Source organism: Vombatus ursinus, unplaced genomic scaffold (assembly GCF_900497805.2).
Source record: "Vombatus ursinus unplaced genomic scaffold, bare-nosed wombat genome assembly UNPS02009205.1, whole genome shotgun sequence".
NCBI classification, from domain to species: domain Eukaryota; kingdom Metazoa; phylum Chordata; class Mammalia; order Diprotodontia; family Vombatidae; genus Vombatus; species Vombatus ursinus.
The window spans coordinates 42,773,457-42,797,546 of NW_020948983.1; the positions used below are offsets into that span (position 1 = coordinate 42,773,457).

The 24,090-nt window shown below is 37.0% G+C and overlaps 1 protein-coding gene across 1 annotated transcript in view; it reads left to right on the forward strand.

Annotated features, from left to right (window-relative positions):
• Nucleotides 1–2,013: 2,013 nt before the first annotated feature.
• LRRC28 (leucine rich repeat containing 28) overlaps nucleotides 2,014–24,090 on the forward strand; it is a 194,817-nt gene continuing 172,740 nt past the window's right edge. Inside the window, exons 1-2 of the mRNA XM_027852018.1 lie at nucleotides 2,014–2,097; nucleotides 9,433–9,654. Of these exons, the coding sequence (XP_027707819.1) occupies nucleotides 9,487–9,654 (168 nt within the window). The 5' untranslated portion in view covers nucleotides 2,014–2,097; nucleotides 9,433–9,486. The remainder of the gene's footprint in view (nucleotides 2,098–9,432; nucleotides 9,655–24,090) is intronic.

Genomic DNA, 24,090 nt, shown 5'->3' on the forward strand with positions numbered 1-24,090 from the left:
TTGCTACACACGTTTTGAAAGAAAAATGACATTACTCACATCAGATTTTTAAAAATAGAAATACATGCCCCTACTGCTTTATTCTTTTATGACTTTGTTCTCCCAACCTAGTGTTAATCTTTTTTCACCCCAGGGAAAGTAAAAGTTTGTCTAAGAATCGCATTTATCTATCAGCACGGGGCCACTATTCTTTCTACCGAAGAATCTCAACGTAGCAGAAATCACTGGATTGGAACCAGTGTATGGGTTGTAATCTCTCTAAAAGCAGTTTAATAGTTTTGTGCCTTTTGAGCAAAGCTCTTGACCTATGGGGATCTTCCTTTCTTCAAATTTTTTTTTTTTCTGGTAAGGCAACTGGGGTTGAGTTGCCCAGAGTCACATAAATAGTGAGTGTTATGTGTCTGAGGTCACATTTGAACTCAGGTCGTCCTGACTCCAAGGCCTGTGCTCTAACCACTAGTGCTACCTTGCTGCCTCCCTTTACTCAAATGTTAAAGGGGTATAACTACTAACCTATCTTTGGATTGTTTTTGAGACTCAAATGATATAATGTATATAAAGTTCTTTTACTCCTAAAGTATGATATAAATATACGTATAGTTGTCATATTCCATCCAAAAGATAATAAAGCTCTTGAAGGCAGGTTGTTCAGTTTAGTGTGGAAAAAGCACCAACCAGTTCAAATACCAACTCTGTAGCAGGGCGTTGACGGCTAAACCACTTACCGTTCTGAATGTTTCCTCATCTATAAAATGACGGGGTTAGAAACAGCCCCCTGCTGTTTCCAATCTGTGACTCTTTGCTAGATCAGTGAACATTATATAAAAGCGTATGTTTTAAAAGCCCATGACAGGCATAAAGGAGATTACGTATACTTTGGTTCTCATAACCACTCTTTCAGTTCGGTAATTTAAGTACTATTATTCTCATTTTACATGCATCAGAACAGAGGCTTCAAGAAATAAGGCAACTTGTCTAAGGTCACCCAACTATTAATTTGCTTTGCAGAACTCTGACTTCAACTTCAGTGCTCTTTCCATTCCAAGTAGGGTTCTGCAGAGAAATAATGCACTTGACATTCACCGATGCTTTCTTAGAATACAGAGAAGAACTAGACATGCAATTTCATCTGTATTAAGAACTCTTTGGATGAGGAAACTCCTTTTACTAAAGCAGGTCCCGAAACTTCTGTCTATTGTCTTACAGCGTTGCCCAAGGCACTAAGAAGTGACCATATAAGTCAAACGGGCGACTTGAATCCAGGTCTCTCGGGTTCCAATGCCGATTCCCTATCCGGTACTAGTAGCTAACACTTACATAGCGTCTATTACGTGCCAGGCACTGTGCTAAGCCCTTAACAGTCAGCCACGCTTCCCTATTATTTTGTTTCTCTTGTATTGGTAAAATTTGTCATTCATGGTTGTACCCTAAGTGGGAAGACAAAGGCCATGTTTTGGTCCTGAAGTGAGGAGGCACAAGCAGCTCGCCAGCGCTGCGGGAGCAACCTGCACTGGCCCTCCGGAGCAGCTTTCACGGCCGGGAGCCCCTTCCCGCCTTCGCCGGGGGCGCCATTCCACGGTTCTGGAGGGAGGGCCTGTGAGGAACAGCAGCTGCTGGGTTATTAACCACCCCTGCCCATATCCTGCGGCTCGGCGGGAGAGGGCCCTCCGATCATCGGAGAAGTAACAGAGCAGGAAGGTAACGCAGAAGAGACCACAACACTCTCGACATATTAAAAACAGACAACTACAGAACCGGGCCGAGGCGGAAACGTCGCGCTCTTGCCTGTGAGCAGATACCGCGAGAACCATAGAGTCTCGCTCGCGCGATGCTTCCTTCCTCCTCCTGCTCCGCCTCCTCCCGCCTATCTCCCCGCCCTGACTCCACCCCTTCCCCCTCTCTCCCCCCCTTCTCCGGGCGCGGATCCGGGGGGCGTGAGTCAATTGGAGCTAGGGCCCCCACCGCGCCTTCCCCCTCCCCCGCCCCCGCCCCCAGACCACACGGCTCCGCCCCTTCTCCTCCCCGCCTTCCTCGCCTGGGGAGCTCAGCCTCGTCTAGGGGAGAGCCCGGGGCCGCGGGCTTCGGCCAGGACTGGATGTGAGTATCTCCTCCTCCTCGTCCTCCTCCTCGTCCTCGCCTCCGCAGCCCCCAAATCCGGACCTCCGCCCCCGCCTGGCGGGGCTGCCCTCCGACCAGGGGCTCCGGGTCCCAGCCGGCCCCGGCTCCAGGGTGTCTCCCACCGAGCCTTCGCCCCCTTCGGGACTGACTGGAAAGAGCCGTTTCCAGGTCCCATCTGTCTTGACCCCACCCGGCCGGGCCTCGCCTGCTGCTGTCTGCGCCCCCGTCCCCGCAGCGCCCCCCTCATTCCCCATCCCGCACCCCCGCCCTCCGCCCGAGCGTCCCCCTCCCTGGAGGCGCCCAGCCTGCTGACTGCGGTGCTGTCACGTGAAGGGGTGTGTGCGTGTGTGTGTGTGTGTGTGTGTTTGTGTGTGTGTGAATGGTTAGACACATGCTGACAGACACTCTTGGAGTTGGTTGGCTAGTGGTAGTAGTGCTAATGTGAGGACTGTTCATGAAGGAGTGTGTGTGTGTGTGTGTGTGTGTGTGTGTGTGTAAGTGATTAGACACATGCTGACAGACACTCTTGGAGTTGATTGGCTAGTTGTTGTAGTGCTAATGTGAGGACTGTTCATGAAGGGGGTGTGTGTGTGTATGTGTGTGTGCGTATGTGTATGTATGTAAATGGTCAGACACATGCTTACATCCCTGGAGTTGTTAGCTAGTTGTAGTAGTGCTAATTTGAGGCTTTGTGTGTGTATATGTGTGTAAATGGTTAGATACATGCTGACCGACACGCTTGGAGTTGGTTGGCTAATTGTAGTAGTGCTAATTTGAGACTTTATGTATATGTGTGTATATGGTCAGACACATGCTGACAGACACCCTTGGAGTTGGTTGGCTAGTTGTAATTAGAAAATTGTCCGTGAAGTGTGTGTGTACGGTCAGACGTGCTGACATCCCTGGAGTTGGTTATAATAGTGCTAATTAGAGCAATTCTTGTGAAGGTGTGTGTGTTGTAATGCTAAATAAAGGGTTGTCGTATGAAAATGTACGTGTCTTGAGTGTATGGGAATATAAATGGTCATACCCATTTTGACACCCCTTTTCCTGGGTGGAGAATGTGTTGTTGCTTGGCTAGTGTAGTGGTGCTAATTAGGACGGGTGATAGCCTTGAGATCTCAGGTGTGAAGCTTCTTTTTAGGGAAGGAACTCCTTTCAGAGGACCACCTAGGAAAAAAAAAATAATCTTTTCCTTTTAGGCTGCTAGGTCTCATAGGGTATAGAGTACTGTGCCTGAAGTCAGGAAACCTGAATTCAAATCCAACTTCTTAATTCAAATCCAGACACTTAACTGTGTGATCCTGGACAAGTGCCTTAAATTCTCTCTGCCTCATTTCCATCCACTGTAAAATGGAGATAATAGCACCTACCTCACAGAGTTGTTGTAAGGATCAAATGAGGTAGTATTTGTAAAAACACTCAGCACAGTGCCCGGAGCATAATAGGCACTCAAGAAATGTCTATTCACTTCCTTTTCCCCTTTTAAAATGGGGATGGGGTGGGGTGGAAGGGTTAACAGGAGCATTTATTAAGGTGTCAGGAGTTTGATTTTTTTTTTTTAAGAGGATACAGCTTCATAGGATCACAGATCTAGGCCTTATTCAAGCATCTCATTTTACAGATGAGTCAGGCAGCAACCATTTATTAAGCACTTACTACGTTCCAAACTGTGCTAGGAAGTGGGGAAACAAAGGCAAAACATTTCAGTTTTCAAGGAGCTTACATTCTAATTGAAGAGACAACATGTAAATAACAAGATACAAATAAGATTATATAGAGAGAGAGTAGATAGATGGAAGGTATTCTGAGAAGAGAAGTGCACAGAAGGCACAGAGATTTTAAATGACTTGTCCATGATCAAGTCTGTTAGTTAAGTGTCAGAAACAAGAATTGAACCACATATTTTGACTATGGAGTCAAATCCAGCTCTTTATCACCTAGAATGAGTTATGTATCATTCTCAGTTCTCTGGTAAAAGCTTCTAGAGTATATGAATTGATTAAAAAGTCATAATATTGTACAGCTATTTGGTGAACTAGTCCAAACCCCTCCCCCCTTTTAAACATGAGAAAAGTGCTGGTCTTAATCTAGATGTATAGTGAAAGCAGGAACATTATATTTTTCTTGTTTTTACAAAATTTGCCTCTAAATTATTGAAAAAACTTAAACTCCTTTGTCTTTATCACATAGACCTACTTTTTGACTCTGAAATGACTTACACAGTTATCAGACTCAGGAAAAAATGACTCTAATTTATCTTGTCCTCAGAGACTTGGTGTAAAACCATATTTCTTCGTATGTTCATGGCATGAATATTCTCTATAATTTTCTCATCATATTTGATCTTATTTTCAAATTAAAATATTCAGATTCCTATTCAAATCAATCAATCAACATTTATTATATACCTACTATGTGCCAGGCATTATGCTAAGTTCATTCCACTAAAAAAAGCACAATGAAACATGTTCAGAAGGCAACCTATTGGAAGACCTGAATTTTCATAGTGTAGACTATAGCCTGTAAGTGATTAATAGTAGTATTTATTTATCATCAATAAGAAAGTTTACAGACTTGTTGGTGCAATCTTATGTTGGGTCCTTTAAACATATTTCAGTGTAGCTGTACATGAAACTAAAAAGTAACAAAGTGAATATTTGTAGTGTATTTTTTAGTATATAAATGAAGGCTATGCACTGCCTGTGAATGCTGTGGAATTATAGGAACAGTAATAGGTGTTACTAGTGTTATATGATCTTATTTTTGTCATTGATCAATTTTAAACCCACTGATATGACTACTTTGTAATTACAAAATCTTAGAGACCTTTAATTCGAAGTATTTTAATAGGGCTCATCAATACTTTTGAGAGTCAGGAAACCTAGGTTCTAGTCTCTGTTCTGCTTTTAACTTGTGGGACCTCGGGCAAGTTATTTGACTCAATTGGCTCCAGTTTTCTCATCTGTGTTGGGCTAGAGAATTCAGTTTAATTCAACAAACATTTAATTATTTACTGTGTGCTAGAGTCTGTGGATACAAACCTTTGGGGGTGGTGGAACGAGGATAAGTACACAATACAAGGGAGAAAGATAAGTACAAAAAAAAGGCCCAGGCAGAGTGCTATGAGAAATTTTAGGGGAGAGATCACTTTTACTTGTGGAGGAGGGAAGAGGATTAGGAAAAGTTTAATGGGAAGATGGTATATGAGAGGGACCTTGAAAAACAAGAAGGACTTAAACAGAGGGAAATAGTGAAGAGAGAATTTATTTCTGGCATAGAGGACTGAACAAAGCGGCAAAGATAGGAAAGAGCAGAAATTAGAATGAAGAACAAAAAGTAGTCCAGTTTTGCTGGAACATAGACTATCCAAAAAGAAATTGTATGAGATAAGAATGAACAGTTAGGTTGGAGTTAGACTGTAGAAGGCCTTGAATGGCAGAGTCAAGAATTTAAACTTCATTTAGTAGACACTAGGGGCTAACTGAAGGTTTTTGAGTAGAAGAGTGATAACTTAGCGATGCATTAGGAAGATTACTTGGCATTGGTGTGAAATACTGATTAGAAAGGGGCAACTTGGATACAAGAAGGCCAATTAGAAGCCTTTTAACAGCAGTCTAGGGGAGAAGAAATGAAAGCCCGAACTAAGGGTGTTTTAGTGAGAGTTAAGAGTCCTGATGTGAGAGATTGCAGAAGTAAAAATATCAGAACTTTGCAGTTGATTGGATGAGTGTAGGTAAAAGAGGAAAGATTAAAAAAATTACTCCAAGGTTATTAAATTGGAAAGATAGTGGTGCCATTAACAGAAATAGACAACTTAGGAGGAATAGTTTATTGGGGAGAATTTTTAGGCATGTTTGAAGTACCAAAACAGTCATGTCCGTCAAGCATTTATTAACAACTCCTATGTGTTAGGCACTGTAACTAGTGCTAAGAACTGGGGGTTCAAAGAAAGGAAAAAAAATTCCCTAATGTCAACGAATTAAAAGTCTACTGGGGGAGACAACATGAAAAGAACAAAATTAGGATTGGTAAAAAACAAAACAAACAAACAAACAAAAAACACCTTACTGTAGTTGGTGGGATTTTAGCCAGAACTTGAAGGAAAATTGAGAATCTGGCAGGCAGAGATGAGGAGGGAGAACATTCCAGGCATTGGGGACAGCCAGTGAAAATGTCTGGAGGGGTGAGATAGAGTGTCTTGTGCAAGGAGGCTAGTTTTACTAGATTGAATAATAAATGGAGATGAATAAAAGTATTAAAAAAAAACTGGAAAGGTAGGAGGAAACAAGGTTATGGAGGGCTTTGAAAGCCAAACAATGAATTTTATTTTTGATCTTGGAGGTGATTGGGATCTCCTGGAATTAGTTGAATGGGTCAGGGAGGGATGCATCATCAAACCTGCACTTTGGGAAGATCAGTTTGACAGCTGAGTGGAGGATGGACTGGAATGGAGAAGGACTTGAAACAAGGAGACCCCACCTCTAGGTTATTTCAGTAGTCCAGGTGTGAGGTGATAAGGGTCTGTACTGGGGTAATTGGCAGTGTCAGAGGGGAGAGGAGTCTTATGTGACATGTTGTGAAGGACTTGGTAATTGATTGGATATAGGAGGTGAGAGAGTGACTAGGTTGTGACCAGGAAGATGTTGCTGCCTTTAGCAGTAATTGGAAAGTTAGGAAGATGGGAGGATTTGGAGATAAGATAGGAGTTCAGTTTCGAACATGTTGAGTTTAAGCTATAGAATATCCAGTTCAGGATGTCCAGAAGGCCTTTGGAGTGGTTTAGGAGGTTAGGGCTGGATTAGTACATCTGGCAATCCTTACAATAGAGAGGTTATTGGAGCTGATAAGATCACAAAATGAAATAGTATATAGAGCCCAGGATAGAGCCCTAAAGGATACCCGTTGTTAGCAGGTGTGACCTGGATGAAGATCCAGTGAAGGAGTGATCAGACAGGTAGGAAACTATTTCAGGTGCATTTCTATCCAGCAAGCAGTTGGAAATACAGCCCTGGATAAAATGGGATTGGTTAGGTTTGATTTTGAAGTCACCTGAACAGAAGTGCTAATTGAAGCCATGCTGAATGTATCATCTGTATCTGTGAATCTGTGGAGATTTTGTAGAGATCAGTAATCTCTTCGGTTTCCTCCTTTGATGAAGATCACAACCTATCCATACCTGCCCATCATGTACGGTTCTTATTGATGTCCTCCCAGAAATCATCACGGGGGACCGCCCAAACACTGGAGGCCTTCCTTACTTTCTAACATTGTAAGGGTACCAGTGGAACGTTTGGTCTGCCAACTTGTCATTCGTTACTCTTGCCACATGACTATCCCATCTTCTCTTCCTATTTTAAAGTTTCTTGATTCCCTTTACTTCTGTTTTTCTATGAAATTTCTTATTGGTTATGTGTTGTAGCTTGTTTATACTTGCTTTGTAGAACTTCAAATAAATCACTCCATAGTCTTAAGTGTATAGGACTTTTCTGACTCTCTATTTGGAGTGGGTTTTGCTTGTTATTCAAATAATATAAAATAGCAGTGTGGGCAGTGAGGTTCTAGGATGAAGTAGGATAGATTTATAAATATAGGCCAAAGGAAAAATAGTCTGGCTTCACTCTCTTCTGGCTTGAAACTTATAGCTATTCTAACTCCCCTCCCAATTCCCTTCCATTTGACTGGTTCTCATTTCAATATAAAGATTGCCTTTCTATATAAAATTATAGCATTTTAGAGCTGTTAAGGAACTTAAAGATGATCTATTCCCTTCATTCAGGAGGGACTTGTGGCTCAGAGAAATAGTATGTTTAAGGCCATACAATATATTCCAGGGCCAGCTAGGTGGTGCAGTGGATAGAGCACCGGCCCTGGAGTCAGGAAGACCTGAGTTCAAATCAGGCTTCAGACACATAACACTTACTAGCTGTGTGACTCAGGGCAAGTCACTTAACCCCAAACACCTCACCAAAACAAAACAAAACAAAAAACCACATATTCCATAGATTTAGGTAAATAATCAGGTATCAGAAATACTGCAATGTGTTGAATTTTTATGTTGTACTAGTAACATATGTGAATTTTCATATGTTACCTTTCAATAAGGTTATGTTGTTTAATTATTAGAAGTGGGAATTGGTCTATTACTATGGATTAAGAATATGAAACTCATTGAGGGATCATAAATTTTTTGGTTAAGTAATTTAATGAGGCACTCTGATATGTAGATTACTTTAAGTAAGCTCAAATTCATGATTTTCAAAACTTTTAGTTTATTTTCAAAAGGAATTTGGAAGGAGTAACCAGAGAAATCAAGCTGAAATTCTTAGGTTGAAGAAAAGGCAACGTCTTTGTACCTCTATTTTGCAGTTCCTTGAATGTTTATGGAGTTACATGAATGAAAGAGTATGTGATAGGTCCCAGAGCTGGAAGGGATCTAAAGCAGTTCATTCTTCTGGTCCTGTAAAATATTAACTTCATTGAGGAGGTAGCTGAAGCCCAGGGAAATAAAATGATGTTATAAGATTACATAGCTAGTCAGTGGGGATAGCTTATGGTGGGGAAGGTTAGAACTTTGATCTCCTGTCTCCCAGTGCAGTATCCTTCTGTCATTCAAATAAAAATAAGCAAACAAAACTGTGATTCCCAGGATATGTCCTTTGCTCATTTCTTCCTAAAAACCCTCAAAACTGAGAAAAAAGGAAAAACAGAAGAAAGTTAGACTAACTGGATAGTACTTAGGAAGTGAAAATGTAAGGGGGATGAATAAGTGAAAATTGATCACATCCTATAGTTTATTAAAATGTTTTAAACATGTTGAAGGAGCTATTTTGAAAAAAGAAGTGGAATTTGTTGATTTAATTTTTTACAAGTTTCCTTTATCTGTGTGTGTGTGTGTGTGTGTGTGTGTGTGTAATAGTTTGAACCTTTCAAAAAAGGTATTGTGCATATTTTCTTAATACAAAAAAACCTTTTTCTAGCTGAATTAAATGTCCTGATCATTTTGTTTTGGCTAAGTTGTGACTTTATTTATAAAACTTTATGTTGACATATATATATATATATATATGTATGTATATATATACATAAGATTTTGATGATTGAGAAAAGTGAAAAAGTATATTTTTTAGTAAATTTTATTTTAGAGTTTGCAAAAGACTTTGAAAAAGTTTTGGATAAGATAATTCATTTTTTAGTGTCTTTATTTCCAACATTGGATATAAGCTACTTTACACACTAATTTGTATGATGATATATTATAAATGCTTATAAGAGATCAACTATAATTTAAAAATTTTCTTGCTCTCTCTTTAGATCGTACTTTACAAGATGTAGTGCTGTAATGTGGCTGATGGGACAGGTTCAGACATGGCATCAGAACTTTGTAAGACAATCTCTGTGGCGAAGCTGGAAAAGCACAAGAATTTGTTCTTAAATTACAGGAATCTGCACCATTTTCCAATGGAGTTACTGAAAGATGAGGGCCTGCAGTACTTGGAAAGACTCTATATGAAAAGAAACTCCCTTACAACCTTGGTATGAAAAGTACATAACAGTATTGTATTTTTAAATATTTACTCACAAATTAATGCTGACCAAAATCAGAGTTTTGTTCTAGGGATTTTTATAAAGAGAATTATCTCATGGTGTTCATGGGCAATACAAATACATAATTCACAACATTTTCTTATTTGGTTAACAGGATCGGTTTATGTTGTTTCATTGTTTCCTTGTGAATCATTCCATTCTGTACTCATTTCAACAGATTTGTACAGATTTCAACAGATTTCTCATTTGGAAATTAAATCTTAACATCCTGTTATCTTTTTGCCCTCCCATTTGAGGAGAAACTGCTTTGACACGTGGTTAATATATGTTAAGAATTAAGATAATACATGTTGAATATTAATAGTGACCTGAAAGTGTGGTGAAACACTTACTGACAGGGACAGAGAACTGACTACAGAGGACATACACTGGCTATGTAGCCCAGGGCAAGTCATTTAACCTCCAAAGTCTGTGAGCAACTCTTTAGGACTGTAACTTAAAGAACAGGGGGAATGTGCTAATTACAAGTTCTCTATACCCATGAAATCATAGGTCAGACCCACTCCCCCCCTTTCTTCCTTATCTTTACCGTCTCAAGCAGTGAACATTTATGTATCTTTTATTTTCAGGGCTTACTATATTATTAGTAGCATTACATTTTTAGTAAGTGTTATTTTGAATTCCAGTATTATAGCAATCATTTTAGACTTTTGTAACCTAACTTTTCTGTCCTTTTGTTTTGAGCTTTTTCAAAGTTTTTGTTAAATTTAACAAACATTTATTAAATACCTACTGTATGGTGGACATTGTCTTGGAGAAGGCATAAAGAGAAATAAAGTGTCCAAATTATCATGGAGTTTAAACATTCTAATAAGAGGATGTAACACATAACACAAAAAAATATACAAAATAGATCATAAGTACATATGAGATCTGTGGATGAAAAAATCATTTCCTACTAGAATGATCAAGGTAGTCATCATTAAAGAGGTAACCTTTGGACTGGATCCAGAAGACTAGAATTTCAGTAGACAAATGGGGGAACGACATTTTAGGCATAAAAAAAGTGTGGGCAAAAGCCTGGAGTTACTAGTGTGGGATGTGTAAAGAGTTGATGAGTAGTCCAATTTAGAGACAGAGTACTTAGAGGGAGGTATTTTGGGATAAGTTTGGAAAAGTACAGTGATCTCAGATATAAAAAGAATTCATACAAATGCCATGTGACGAACAATTTTTAGCCTGGCTTTCTTATGTTGAAGGGTTTTTATCATGAGAAATGAAGTATGAACATTACATTATAGAACTTTTATTACTGTTAAACTACAAGAAACATTTATTAAATATGCAGGGAGTACTGTGTTTTTCATTGGAGGAAATGAGAAAGTTTAGAAAAGGTAATTCTTGCCCTCAAGAAACTTATAATGTAATAGAGAGGTCACCAATAATGATAGGTGTCAGAGAAGGGAGGTGTTGTGACATTACTCCTTTAGGAGGGTTGATGTAAAAAATTTTTAAAAAGCCTTCCCCATTTCTAAAAAAAGCTTTCCCTGGTCCTCCTATCCTGTATAACTACTATCTTATCTCTTTCTTCTTCTTCACTGCAAAACTTCTTGAAAAAGTTTATACCACACTTCACTACCTGGGCTTTCTTCAGTGTTTCCATACTTCTGTATTGAAGCTAGTTTTGTTGAAACTAGTTTCTCCAAGGTAACTTTTTTTTGTTAGTCCTCATCCTCCTTGAACCTTTCCACTTTCTGGCTTTGTTAACCACCTATTGGATGCTCTTCTCTCCTTCCTTGGCTTCAGAGCTCCTGGTTCTTTTATTTCTCTAACTTTTTCCTCTGTCTCCTTCCCCTGAGTATGTTTACTGTGAGATGGAAGCAAATGATGGAGAGATCGAAGATGCATGATAGTGAGGGCAGTGACAGCTGGATTGGGGTTTCAGAAAGGTCTGGAGTGAATGAGAGCAAGGGTGCAGGTAGAGGGATTAGCTTTAGGGAGTAGTTGGAATATCTTTTCTTGTTACCAGAGGGAAGGAGGAAAGAAAGGGTAATAATGCTGAACAAGTTTGAGAACTAAAGGATGGCTGCTAAAGGAGTTCATGGTAGATGTTTTCTATATTTTAGTAAGGTGGTAAGGCAGGTTATTTACTCTAAATGTAGGGATAAATTAGTGTTTGGGGGTGAAAGGAAAGATGAAAAGGCATGGAGTAATTCCTGTGGGAAATTAGAAAAATCCGTAAGGGTAGAGTAGAAGTATTTTGAGTAGTAATTAGGGCCTAGCTGGGATTATATATTGTGAATTTGCAGCAGGAGAAATCAAGTCAACTTGATAGGCAGCAGGTCAGAGGGACAGGGGATTGCAGGGGAGTAGATAGTAGAAATGAAAGTGAGAAATCGTTAAGGTCCAGGATTAGTACTAATAACAATTAACTAACATTTATATTACCTTTTAAGGTTTGCAAAGCACTTCACATATATTATTCCATTTGATTCTTGCAACAGCTTTGTGAGTGAGATGCTCTTATTATTCCCATTTTACAGAAAAGGAAACTGAAGCCAACAAAGTTTAAATGATTTGCCCAGGGTTACCTAGCTAGAAGGCATCTGAGAAGGGATTTGAATCAGGTCTTCAAGACCATCTTTCTATCCATTATGCCACACTACCTTCTAGGAGGCAAATGAAGCTGGAGTAGGTTATGGATTGGTCAGGAAGCCAAAGGTAAGGATAAGGATGAAAAGTAGATTTGGTATCAATAAGAGTATTAGGAGACATAACTTAATATAGTATAGGAAGCAGAGGTTAGAAAGTAAAATTTAGAATTTCTTGTTCTTGAACTTGCTACAATTGCCAAAAGATGGTAAAGTTTTAAGGTGAGGTCTGACTTTGTCAGTGGGTGCCTAAAGTGAAGGAGGAAAACAGAAGGAAAATCACTGGAATTGAGGAATGTGCTGTCAGGTTGTCAGAGAACTTGCCAAACTGAATATATGAGTCTTGGGAGTATGGTAAAAGGGGATAACATTGAGCAGAAGGTATGAGCCAGGTGTGCAAGTTGTTTAAAACGTTAAAAGAATGACCTGCAGGTTGGAAGATGACAGCAACAAGTATTGAGAGAGAGTGATAGAAGTTGATTGTATGAACCTTGAATCAGTTGAATCAAGAAGCATTTATTAAGCGTCTACTGTGTGTAAGGCATTGTGTTAGGCACTTGGGTTACAAAGACAATGAAATAGGCTTGCCCTTACAGAACTTCCATTTTGTTGGTGGAGACAAAATGTGTGTGTATGTGTATGTGTATATATAGATAGATAGATAGATAGACATAGATATATAATATGTGTGTATACATGTATATATACACATATATATGTAAATATACACATATATGTATATATAAAAGTAATTTGAGGGAAGGGAGGTCCCAGTAGCTGGGAGGATCACCAATGGCCTCATGGAGATAATAAATTCTAAGAGCTCAGAGATGAGTCCTTAAAAAAAAAAAAGGATTCAGAGAGTGAAAATAAGTAGTAAGTACGTTCTGAGCATGGGTGGGCAAGAGTGGGTAGCCTATGTAAAGGTACATGGCTGAGAAATTGAATATCATATATGAGCCACAGTTAGAAGGCCAGTTTAGTTGGACTATAAAATATGGGAATGAGAATATTGTTTAAAAGGCTGGAAAAGTCAAGTCAACAAACATTTTTTAAGCACCTACTGTGTGCAAAGCACTTTGCTAAATGCTGGGGATACACAGAAGAAAAATATGTTGGAGCTAAATTGTGGATGGCTTTACATGCGAGGTAGAAGAGTTTGTACATGATCCTGAAGGAGAGAGGAATCACTGGAGTTTATTATGTGTGGGAGTGACATGGTCAGACCTTTGCTTTAGGAAAATCATTGGCAGCTGTCTAGAGGATGGATTGAGAAGGAGATTGGAGCAATAGTCATGGCTGGAAATAGCATGGGAAGTCAAGAGATCCTCTAGTCATCCAAACCATCTTGTCCAATCTCCTGATTTCACAGAGGAGGAAACAGATCCCAAGAGTTAAACTGATGAAGTAAACTAAGTAGCAGAGCTGGAATTCAAAATAAGTGTCCTCTGCATCCAGGTCCAATGTGTCTTCCGTCCCACCACGCATAGATGAAGGTATAGATGTGTATTGGAATACAAACCTTTACATTACCTTGAAAATTCTGTGTGCTGAGAGAAAGCTGTAATACTGCATTCTTTTCTGCAGTAGTCTTAGGATGACAGGAAACCTTGGGTAGAAGTAACAGGGGTGGTGATTAATAATTTATATAGTGCTTTAAGGTTTACAAAGCACTTTGTTATCTCATTTGATCCTTACAACAACCCTTTGAGGCAGGATTCAAACTTGGGTCTTCCTGACCTCAGGGCCAGCGTTCCATCTACTCTGCCACCTAGCAGGCTAATTCCAAGGCCTAAAAAGAAAGAAAACAGATGACTTAGGAGAGACAGGAGGCCTTAATTTATCCTGGCAAGAGACTCCAACCTTCTTTACCCTCCTAGACCATATATCTTTGTCCCTGTTGTAGTTCTTCAGCTTCTACTTTAATGGAGCCTTTAATTCAGGTTATAGGAGCAATCTCTAGTACCTTGAATTTGGAGAATCCTTGATGTCACTACAATGGGCAATTTTCTGAATATATTTTCATATAGAACACCATTAACTACGGTTGTGAGGATCAAATAAGATAATATTTGTAAAGCACTTTACAAATTTTAAAGTGTTATCTAAATGCTAGCTACCATTATTATTGTTGTTATTATCTTTATTTACTTTTACTTATTCTATGTAATGTGTAAATTAAGTATTTATGAGCTGACCACAGCCAACTTTATTTCTAGAAAAAAATTTGTCCCAAATTTTAAGTGACCAACGTATAAATAAATTTTTGGAACACAATCTTTTGTAAACTGGGACCTGCCCTTGAGGGTTTTCTTAAAATTGTGTCTCCCCCGTAGTTTTAATGTCAATGGATACATGGCATCTTTGCAAGATAATATAATTGAACAGAAGGTACATAAGTCAATACTGTACAGATATTTCCTGAAAGTGTGAGCAGTAGCTAAATATCACACATCAAATACCATTATGTTTATTAAAATCAACAAATATACATATTCAGCACCTATAGTATTATGTACATGGTACTAGAAGCTTTCAGAAATTGATCTTGGACCCTTCCAAAACTATGTTGTGAACTAAAGGAACATAGGTCTTACAATCTATACTTTCAAATAGTTGGCCTAATATTGTAGATATTTTGTGTGACTAAAGGATTTTGAGTTTTTGTGTTTTTTGAAATGCGTGCCATTTATCTAACCAGCGCTTTGTTTTTATCACCCAATCAATTATTTATGTCTTATCAGAATATATTAAGTAGGATAGTTGTCCTGTATAGTGGACTTGAATTCAGAAGATCTGACTGTGAGTCCCCACTCTGCCACTTAACTTTCTAGGCAAGTTATTTCATATAAGGCAGCTAAGTGGTCGGTACATAGCACTCTAGACCTGGAATCAGGATGATCTGAGTTCAAATCCAGCCTCAGACACTTAGTAGCTATATGATCCTAGGCAAGTCACTTAACCTGTACCTGCTTCAGTTTCCTCATCTGTAAAACACAGATTATAATATATCCATTTTGCAGATATCATTTTGAAGATCAACTGAGATATTTGTAAAATGCTTTGCAAACCCTAAAGTGCTATATAAATGATATTTATTATTGTTATTATTATTAATTGTGAACTTTAGTTTCTTTATCCACAAAATATATACATTTGATTGGATAATGTTCAAGGTACTGTGCAGCACTGGTATTTTGTCATTCTTTATTTACTCTTTAAATTTTTATAAGCAGACTAATTGAAAAGACTGAGAGATTTATCTTAGTTCCACTTGTGTGAGATGGACTTATTCCTTCAAGTCACTTCAACTAAAAAAACTTTTCCTTTTTAAAGAAATATTTTCTTTGTGATTTTCAAATTTAGTTATAATTCTGTCATATGATTTGTCTTTGATTTGCAAAGATGTTCTTTGATTATTTTTCCTATTTTCCTGAACCACATGGATTTTTTTTTCATTTTTAAAGTGTAGTTGGATGGATCTGTGATTTCTCATCCAAACGAGTACATCTTCTAATGGTTTAATTCACAATTCATTGTTGCCTTCTTATCCTGTGTGACTTGTTTTCTTGTCCTCCCCTCCCCCGCCCCCGAATTCGATAAATCCTTCACAATGGTTCTATTCATTGTGTTGAAGACCTTTCTCCAGACCTCTTGATATTGTGTGGATATCAGTGGAGCACATATTCTGTGCAGTATGTCTAGCTACGTGATAGACCTATATTTTTTTTTTCTGGTCATACATATTCTATACAGCTTCTTTTCCCCACTTCTTTAATAATGTGTTGCAGCCTTCTCCCATCCACCTTGTGCTTTTCCATTGCATGTGAATCACCAGCAACTTTAATTCTTCAAAGATTGTGGTATTCTATGATTCATAGCCATCCAGCATCACAGCAAGAATTTTGATGTTAAAAAAGTTGGGCCTTTGTTTCAGGGAGAAGCTGAGGGTCATTAGCAGAACTGTGAAAATTTTTGAAGGCCCTCTAGGCTTCTTTACTCCAGCTCAGTACTGAATGCAGATCTTTGTTCATCTTCAGTACCTATCCAAGACTTACATACTGATATAACAGCCCTGCAGGTTGTCCATACAACTGTATGTCACAGTCCGGACACAGTGAAAAGTATATTATGACAAAACAATATCCTGATAATAATGTTGAATCTATAACTTTGTTCTGATGTATATAGTGTTGTTTTTGGTAATAAAAATACTGACTCCTTTAATAGGTATTGTAAAAGCAATTTTTACATTAATATAACTGAATATAAAATGATTGCCTAGATCCTGAGGATTTAACGGTATGATAATCCCTATAGTTGTATTATTAGTGGAGTTTTTTTTTGTTGGGTTTTTTTTTTTTGACATTTAAAGGTACCTTCAACCTGACAGGAAAGAGAAAGATGTAACAATTTGTCCTTTTGTTGCTTAGGTTATGGAAAACTTAGGCCAGTTTGCTTTGTGATGTGTGGCTAGTTTTTCCTCTTGTGTATGACTTGATAACTTAAATGAAATTTAGTGGAAAGGAATATAGAAGCAACCGGTCTGTCATCTGATTCTCAGTGTAGTGGAATGTAGACACCCTAGATATAAAACTTTACAAGGAGTTGTGGGACATTATGTTTAAATGTTAGAGAAATTTTTTTTGACAAAAACATATCTGTAGCATAATCATCCAGAACTTCGTTTTAAAAATTTGTGATGTAGTCTGTTTTCGGGGTTTTCCCCTTTTTTCCAGAATTTTGTGAAAATGTCTTGTTTTGTTATCTTTCCATAAGTAGGCTATTTGCATGATCATATTGGATGACTACTTGTTGGGTATGTTGTAAGAGGATATTCTTTTTCAGTTATGGGTTGAACTAGATGGCCACTAAAGGCTTTTCCAGCTTTGAAAGACCATGATTCTGTTATCTCCAGCAGACCTTAATTTAGGTTTTAATGAACCCAAGGCCCAAAATATTTGCATCATCTTAATGGATATACTTTCAAGAATTTAGGTATTTGGGGTAGATTCTTGAAAGCATTTTTTTTCACAATAACAAAAATCCAAAGAGTTTTAAATATTTTATGTCCTCAATGAAGTTTATTTATATAATAAAAATTTACCTATGTGCTTTATTTTGCCTCATTAAATCTCCTGTGCTACTAATTTACTGGTGTCCTGTGAAATAATTTCCATTTTGCTAGCCTTGAAAAGCAGACAGAGGTTCTTCTTCAATCTGGTAATCAGTGATTATTACTAATAATATCAGTAGCACCTACTTCACAAGGCTATTGTGAGGCCCAAATGAGATTATGCATGTAAAGGTTAAACAAAACTTAAAGTGCTATGTGAATTTCAGCTGTTATTTTTATTATTATGTAGCCCTTATACTATCTCCAGGGACCCTTTCAATATGTTATTAGTTTACTTAACGGTATCTCCAATCTAACAGTGAAGAAATGTAATTATCTGTGTGCCTAACTTGCAGAAATTTCACAATATGATAACTTTACTCACTATTTCTGATTTACTTTATTATTGCGATTGTTAAAATAGGAAATATTCTAGTTAACTCATTACTTTTCCATAGTTTATACTTTCCCATTAATTGCATTTCCCATAGGCACAAAGAATCTAAAAGATTAATATTACCTCTTTTGAAAGTAATATTCAGTTGATAATTTAAAAACAAGATCTGGAAAAGTACATTTTAGGAGTAAACACCTTGTTCAACTTTGCTTTCCATTCTTAACATAGAACATTTTTTTCTCTTAAAAATATTTTTGTATTTATGTAGAAAAACCATATAACCATAATAAATATGAAAAATAACCATAATAAATGATGCATCTCTACTATATAATAGCCAGGCTTTTGGAAATGTGAACTTCCCATACCTTTGTGATCTTAGATTTTTATTTTAGAGTTCTGAAATGACCTTGATGCTTTTTAGGTATGTTAGTTACTTTGGTACTTCATGGATTTGTGGTTTTGTTGGTATTGGTGTCCTTTCCATTAATGTAGATTCCAACCACTCCTCAGTTTAACAGATGGTTTTACAGAGTTGCTGTATTTGAAAAATTAAAAACCATTTAGCTAAACTAATCATGGTCTTCTCCAAATTTAGCTAGGCTAGCCTGCTAGTAGGACAGTGATATAGCCTGTTACCAGGTCCATACTTGAACCTTTCACTGCCAGGAATTGTGTTTCATTAACATAACTGAAAACTCAGGATCACTTTCATTACTTGGTAAGTCATTAAAACAGGACTTTAATAAAGATCTGGATTTGGAATAAATTTATGATATTTTGTGCCCCTTTTATAAATAGTTGTTACAGCATTTATTAGCTCTGTAGTAACCATAATTATAAGATAGTTGCTTGCCCCCTTTTATATTCAGAGAAAATTTTTTGAAAATTTTGCTAGTTCATCAGTTTGAAATTTCCTAGGATTGTAGAATTTTAGAACTTAAAGGGACTTAGCGCAGTATTTGATTTACATTGCTGTTATATTTTTATATTTTGTATTATAATTATTTGTTTATATAATTATAAACAAATGCTAGATTGTGAACTTTGTGAGGGAAGGGACTTTTTCTTAATAGTTCTGTCTTTTTCAGCACCTGTCCCAGTTCCTGTATTTGGTAAGTGCTCAGTGAATGAAATGAAGTTGAAGAACCTCATGGAGATGCTAGAGAGTCCAAGCTCTTCCTTTTACATATAAGGGACCAGGAGTGAGATAGTAGATATAGTGACTTGGTAATATAACTAATAAGTGGCAGAGGGAGAGTTGAAATCCATTTTTTTAAATTCCAAAGCTAGTGTTATTTCTACTGCACTAAGCAGTTTGACTTCACTTTCTTGTCTGTTTCAATGATTTTTGCCTTTCTTGAAGTCGTTTTTTGAGTTGAAGAAATGAGAATTGAATTCAGAATCTTAACATTTTAGTATAATGTTCTATAACCTGGATTTTTCTTATTTGACATAAGATGCTAAAGTCATACATTGGAAAGGAAACAACTCTGAAGTGTGATTTGATCATGACATCAGGATTTCCTAATCTCAGATGTATCAGGCTATTGTAAATATGAGGTTCTGTATTCCAGAACTTCAGTGTGTAGCTTCCTCTTGTTTTCTTTTCTCTTTTAACAAACTATTGCTTATCAGTTTTTAAAGTTTTTATATCAAAAAGGTATAATCCTACTAAATTTTATTTCCTTATTTGGGAAAAGAAACCTAAACTTTAAAAAGAGCACTTAATTATGCACATGATATGACCAAATCATCTGGAAAGTATTCCTCCTAGTAGGAATTCTTATTTTTTTTTAACTCTTGTTATAGTCAGAATTTAATGTTACCACAACTGCTTAAAAGTTCTTATGAATTCTTGTGCCCGTTAAGACTTTTTTGAATGAAATTTATTACTATGCTGTTCAAAGTAACAGTTTCTAAAAGGAAATGATAGCAGAGATTTCTGCAATATGTTATAACTACTTCATGGCATGAAAGTGACTTTGGGTTCCCTGGAAAGCCCTATAAATCAGGAAGAGCTTCTTTTATGAGCCCAATGTTAGATTCTAAGTTTTGTTGGTTATCTGAAGACCAGTCTAGCTAACTTTAGAAAGACATCACCAGATTGGAATTATCCATGGAAATGGAATGATCTGTGGAATTGGAATGAGCCATAGAATGATCAACTTTTTTGGCCATAGAAAATCCAGAAGACTAAGTAAAGATGCAGAGGGTTCATGATCAGTATTGGTAAAGGAAATATCCTCACCTAATGAAATCATAGCTCCTTAAAGTACTGAAATAAGTACTTTGAATTTTGAAAACCTCAGAATAGAAATTAAATTGCTTGGGTCAAGGTTAGAATGATTAGAACATTTTTGAAAGGCATCATGGTAGAAAAAGCGCTGGACTTGGAATTAGGAAAGACCTGGGTTTATTATACCACTGCTGCTGCTAGTTGTATGATTGTGGGCAAGTCAATTAGTCTTTTCTGAACTTTACTTTCCTTATCCATAAAGTAAGGATATCACTATTGCATCTGGGGATAAAGGGGTATGTAATAGGCATATCCTATATGTAGTACCTATCATTTATATCCTAAAAATCTCTATTGTTTTAAAAAAAAACTGTCACAAAGTTGCCAAGAAGGTCAAATGAAATAATGTGTAAAAGTGCTTGGTAAAACATAAAACATTGTATGAATGTTAGCTATTTTGACAGTTGTAATCCAGCACTTTATTTTGAACTATAATATCATAATTACCAAAAATTCTATCAACCCAGTAGTTTCCAGTAAATGATTTTAGTAACTTTTTAAAAAATGGTTTAAAATATATAAATAGCAAAAGGAGCACTGCAGATATTTCCTTCATGCTCTTTATGTTTCTAATGTACAAAGAACTTGAGAGCAATAATGTGAAGCGTCAGCAGGTGGCAGCCACAGCTTAGCTTATTTGGGTTGCGTTCGTGGCACATAGGCTAGTAGTTTAAAAAAATTAAAGCAGTAAAGTAAGTAGAATTACATTTAATTAAGGCCAATAAACTGATTCTAGCAAAAACACAGTGTCACTCTCTGCTATTTGCACAGCAAGTAACCGTTCTGCTAGGAAACCTCATAAGAGTGTCATAAAAGTCAGACCAACAGCCAGCTAAAAAAAAGTGGTCTCTGAGTTGTCCAGATACGTGATTCATGTAGCCACGGTGTTTGAAAGTAGAAGGGTAGACAATATGTGCCTAATGTGCCTTTTTCCCCTTCCATGGACAAGTCTTTCCTTTTTGAATGACAGATATAAGACCTTAACTTTTTTATGAGCCTTGTATTTATTTAGAGCCATTAGTAAACCTAAATGCATAACCTGAAAAATTAACAACACACACGCGCACACACACACAAACACACACAATTTCAATGTGAGAAATAACAGGGAAAAATATTCTGTAGAATTGGATAGATAAATAATAGTGTCATTATCTGAGAAGCTAATTGTCAGAAGAGATTTTAGTGTGTATATTGACACCAAAGAGAATTTCATGGATAAAAGGACTGGTTTTAGGGTGAAGAAGAGTTCGATTCAGGTTCTTTCTCTGGAACATACTTAATTGGATAACCATTGGCAAGTAAGTCAGCCTCTCAGTATCCTCAAGAAACCCTCTAAGACAATTATTTACAAATATGCTGCTGATGTGCATCAGTGAAGGGTGTTTCCATACTTAGATTATCTGGTGCCAATGAAATTAAAGGTCTTCAGGACAATTGATGGCAAAATACTAGGGAAAAATAACAGTTTTTCATAATTGGAAATCTCAGGAATAGAGAGTCAGTCCTTCATTAGCTAATATTACTACTTTAGTATAATGCCTTGAATTTAATGTAATTCATCGTACATAGTAGGTACTTAATGTTTGTTGAGTGAATGAAGAATCATCTGAATTATCATCATACCAAGAATGAGATATCTATGACTGTCTCCAATAACAAATTCAGATGACTATATCTCTATATAATATTGGACTGATTTAATTTATTTTACATTTTTACATTTACATTTAATGTATTCCAGAATTTTATTAAGTTAGTGTGTAAGCAAGCAGTGTATTCAGCTCAAGACTGAAGCTTCTGGATCAAGAAAATATAATCTAGAAAGACCCACCACAGCAGCCTTCTTAAATGAGTAAGATAGAGTTACAAACAGTGTGAATAATACAAGCTTGACTCTCTGATACCATTTTTTATTAAGTGACCCTAAATATCGTGAGTATCATTGACATAGGTAATTTGTGCAGGGGGAAAGGAGGGCAGAATTAAAGAGCCAAGGTGCTGTTCAAGCTTAATAAGATTGTCCTCAAAATGCAAAACTAAGGAATATGTCATAGGATTTAAAATCTTTCCACTCAGCTATCTTCAAAGAAAAGAAAGACAATCACTATCATATCTTGTTTTCTGTAAGTGAACAAATTATGACAAATCCTTGACAAATCCTTTTGAACAGATAATTAACTGAATATATCCTTCCTCCTTGGCTTGGAAACCCCTCCTTTTTTTTCCATCTTCACCTGTGAATAGTACATAGAAATCTCCTATGATTATATATCTAGTTAGTTGATATAGTCCTGTTTAATCCATTGTATCCAGGGGCCAGTGGTGGGAATGAAGAGCCTATTTCTATACTATGTCCATTTTATTAATGATATTTTAAATAGCTCTATTTGAGGATCCAGTCAAAGAACTCCAAGCTTCTATTAGACTGCTTGTAGTAATTTCTTCAGACTCAAAAGGATATGAGATAATTATCCAAAAGCTTCTGTGTTTTGATGACTGTTCTTTGGAAGTTTATGCCCACAAGAAAACATGCAAAAAATTGTGAATAATTTTGCAGTTTTAGAATTGAAACAGCAGTGATCTTAAGAAATACAAGGTTATATTTTAACCTGCACTGAGAGAATTATAAACAGAAAAAAATGTTCTTTTAGCCAGCAAACCAGAAGTGAAAAAACTTTAACAAATTTAAGTGGGTGGCTAAGTGTTCAGTAATGTGCTCAAAAATACATAAAAATCACATCAACTTCAGCAAATTTTTCACAAGACTAATAAACAGAACAAGTTGCTCGTATTATCCAACTCCAGTGGTAGTATTCAATTTGCTTTGATTGAAGTTAACTCAGATATACTTTTGTAATTGCCTACAGGTCAGTCAGTCAGCAAGCATTTTCAAAGCACCTAGTATATGCTAGATACTGTGCTAAACACTAAAGATACAAAAAAATTCAGACCCTGCTAGAAAGACAACAAAGATACAAAAAAATTCAGACCCTGCTAGAAAGACAACATGTAAACAACTATGTACATACTATACATTTGTGTATATTTTATATACACATACGTGTGGGGTGTATATATGTGTGTATGTGTGTATGTACATACTTTGTACATCATGCTTTGTCAAATCTCAATCTTCTGTTATTCCCACCGTCTACATCCTTTGCTTCTCTTCACATGCTGGTAAAATGGAGCTAGAGGAAATTACAAAACCATTCTAACTGGGTCAACTACGAATTAATGTTTCATAACTTAAACTGAGTCCTTACTGTAGCAAGGCAATCCTTCTATACCTCCCTAATCAATTTGCTTTTTCACTTAAGCACAGCAGCTGTTATAAATGGTCTTGTCTCTCCTCAGGCTGTTTCCCTTTCCCCCAAAAACCTTCTCCCTACCCTTTCACCTGAGGATCTCACCTTTTACTTCACTGAAAAATTGTGGCCATTCCCAGTATGCTCCATCTGCTGCCTCCTCATCTTATATTACTCAGTTGTCTTCCTCCCCTAAATCCTCCTTCACTCCTGTTTTCACATGAAGAGGTAGCACTTCTTGCTAAGGCAAACTCCTCCAGATATACACTTTATTTCACCCCTCTTATCTTCACCATCAAATTGCCTTTTTTTTATCATCCCCAATCCCTTGATTTTTATTTTCTTATCAACTCCTTCCTTGATGCCTACAAATATATTCATGTCTCCCTCATCCTAAAAAAAAACCCTCTCATTTGATCTAGCCCTCTCTACCTCCATCTTATTATCATGCTGTATCTCTCCTCTCCTTCCTGGCTAAACCTGAGGAAGCTTTCTATACTTGGTACAGCTACTTCCTCTCCACTCGTGCTCTTGACTCTGTGCAGTCTGACTTCTGACCTCGTAATTTAACTGAAACTACATTCTCTAAAGTAATTATGGATCTCTTAACCACCAAATATAATGTCTGTTTCCTAGTCCTTCTCCTCCTT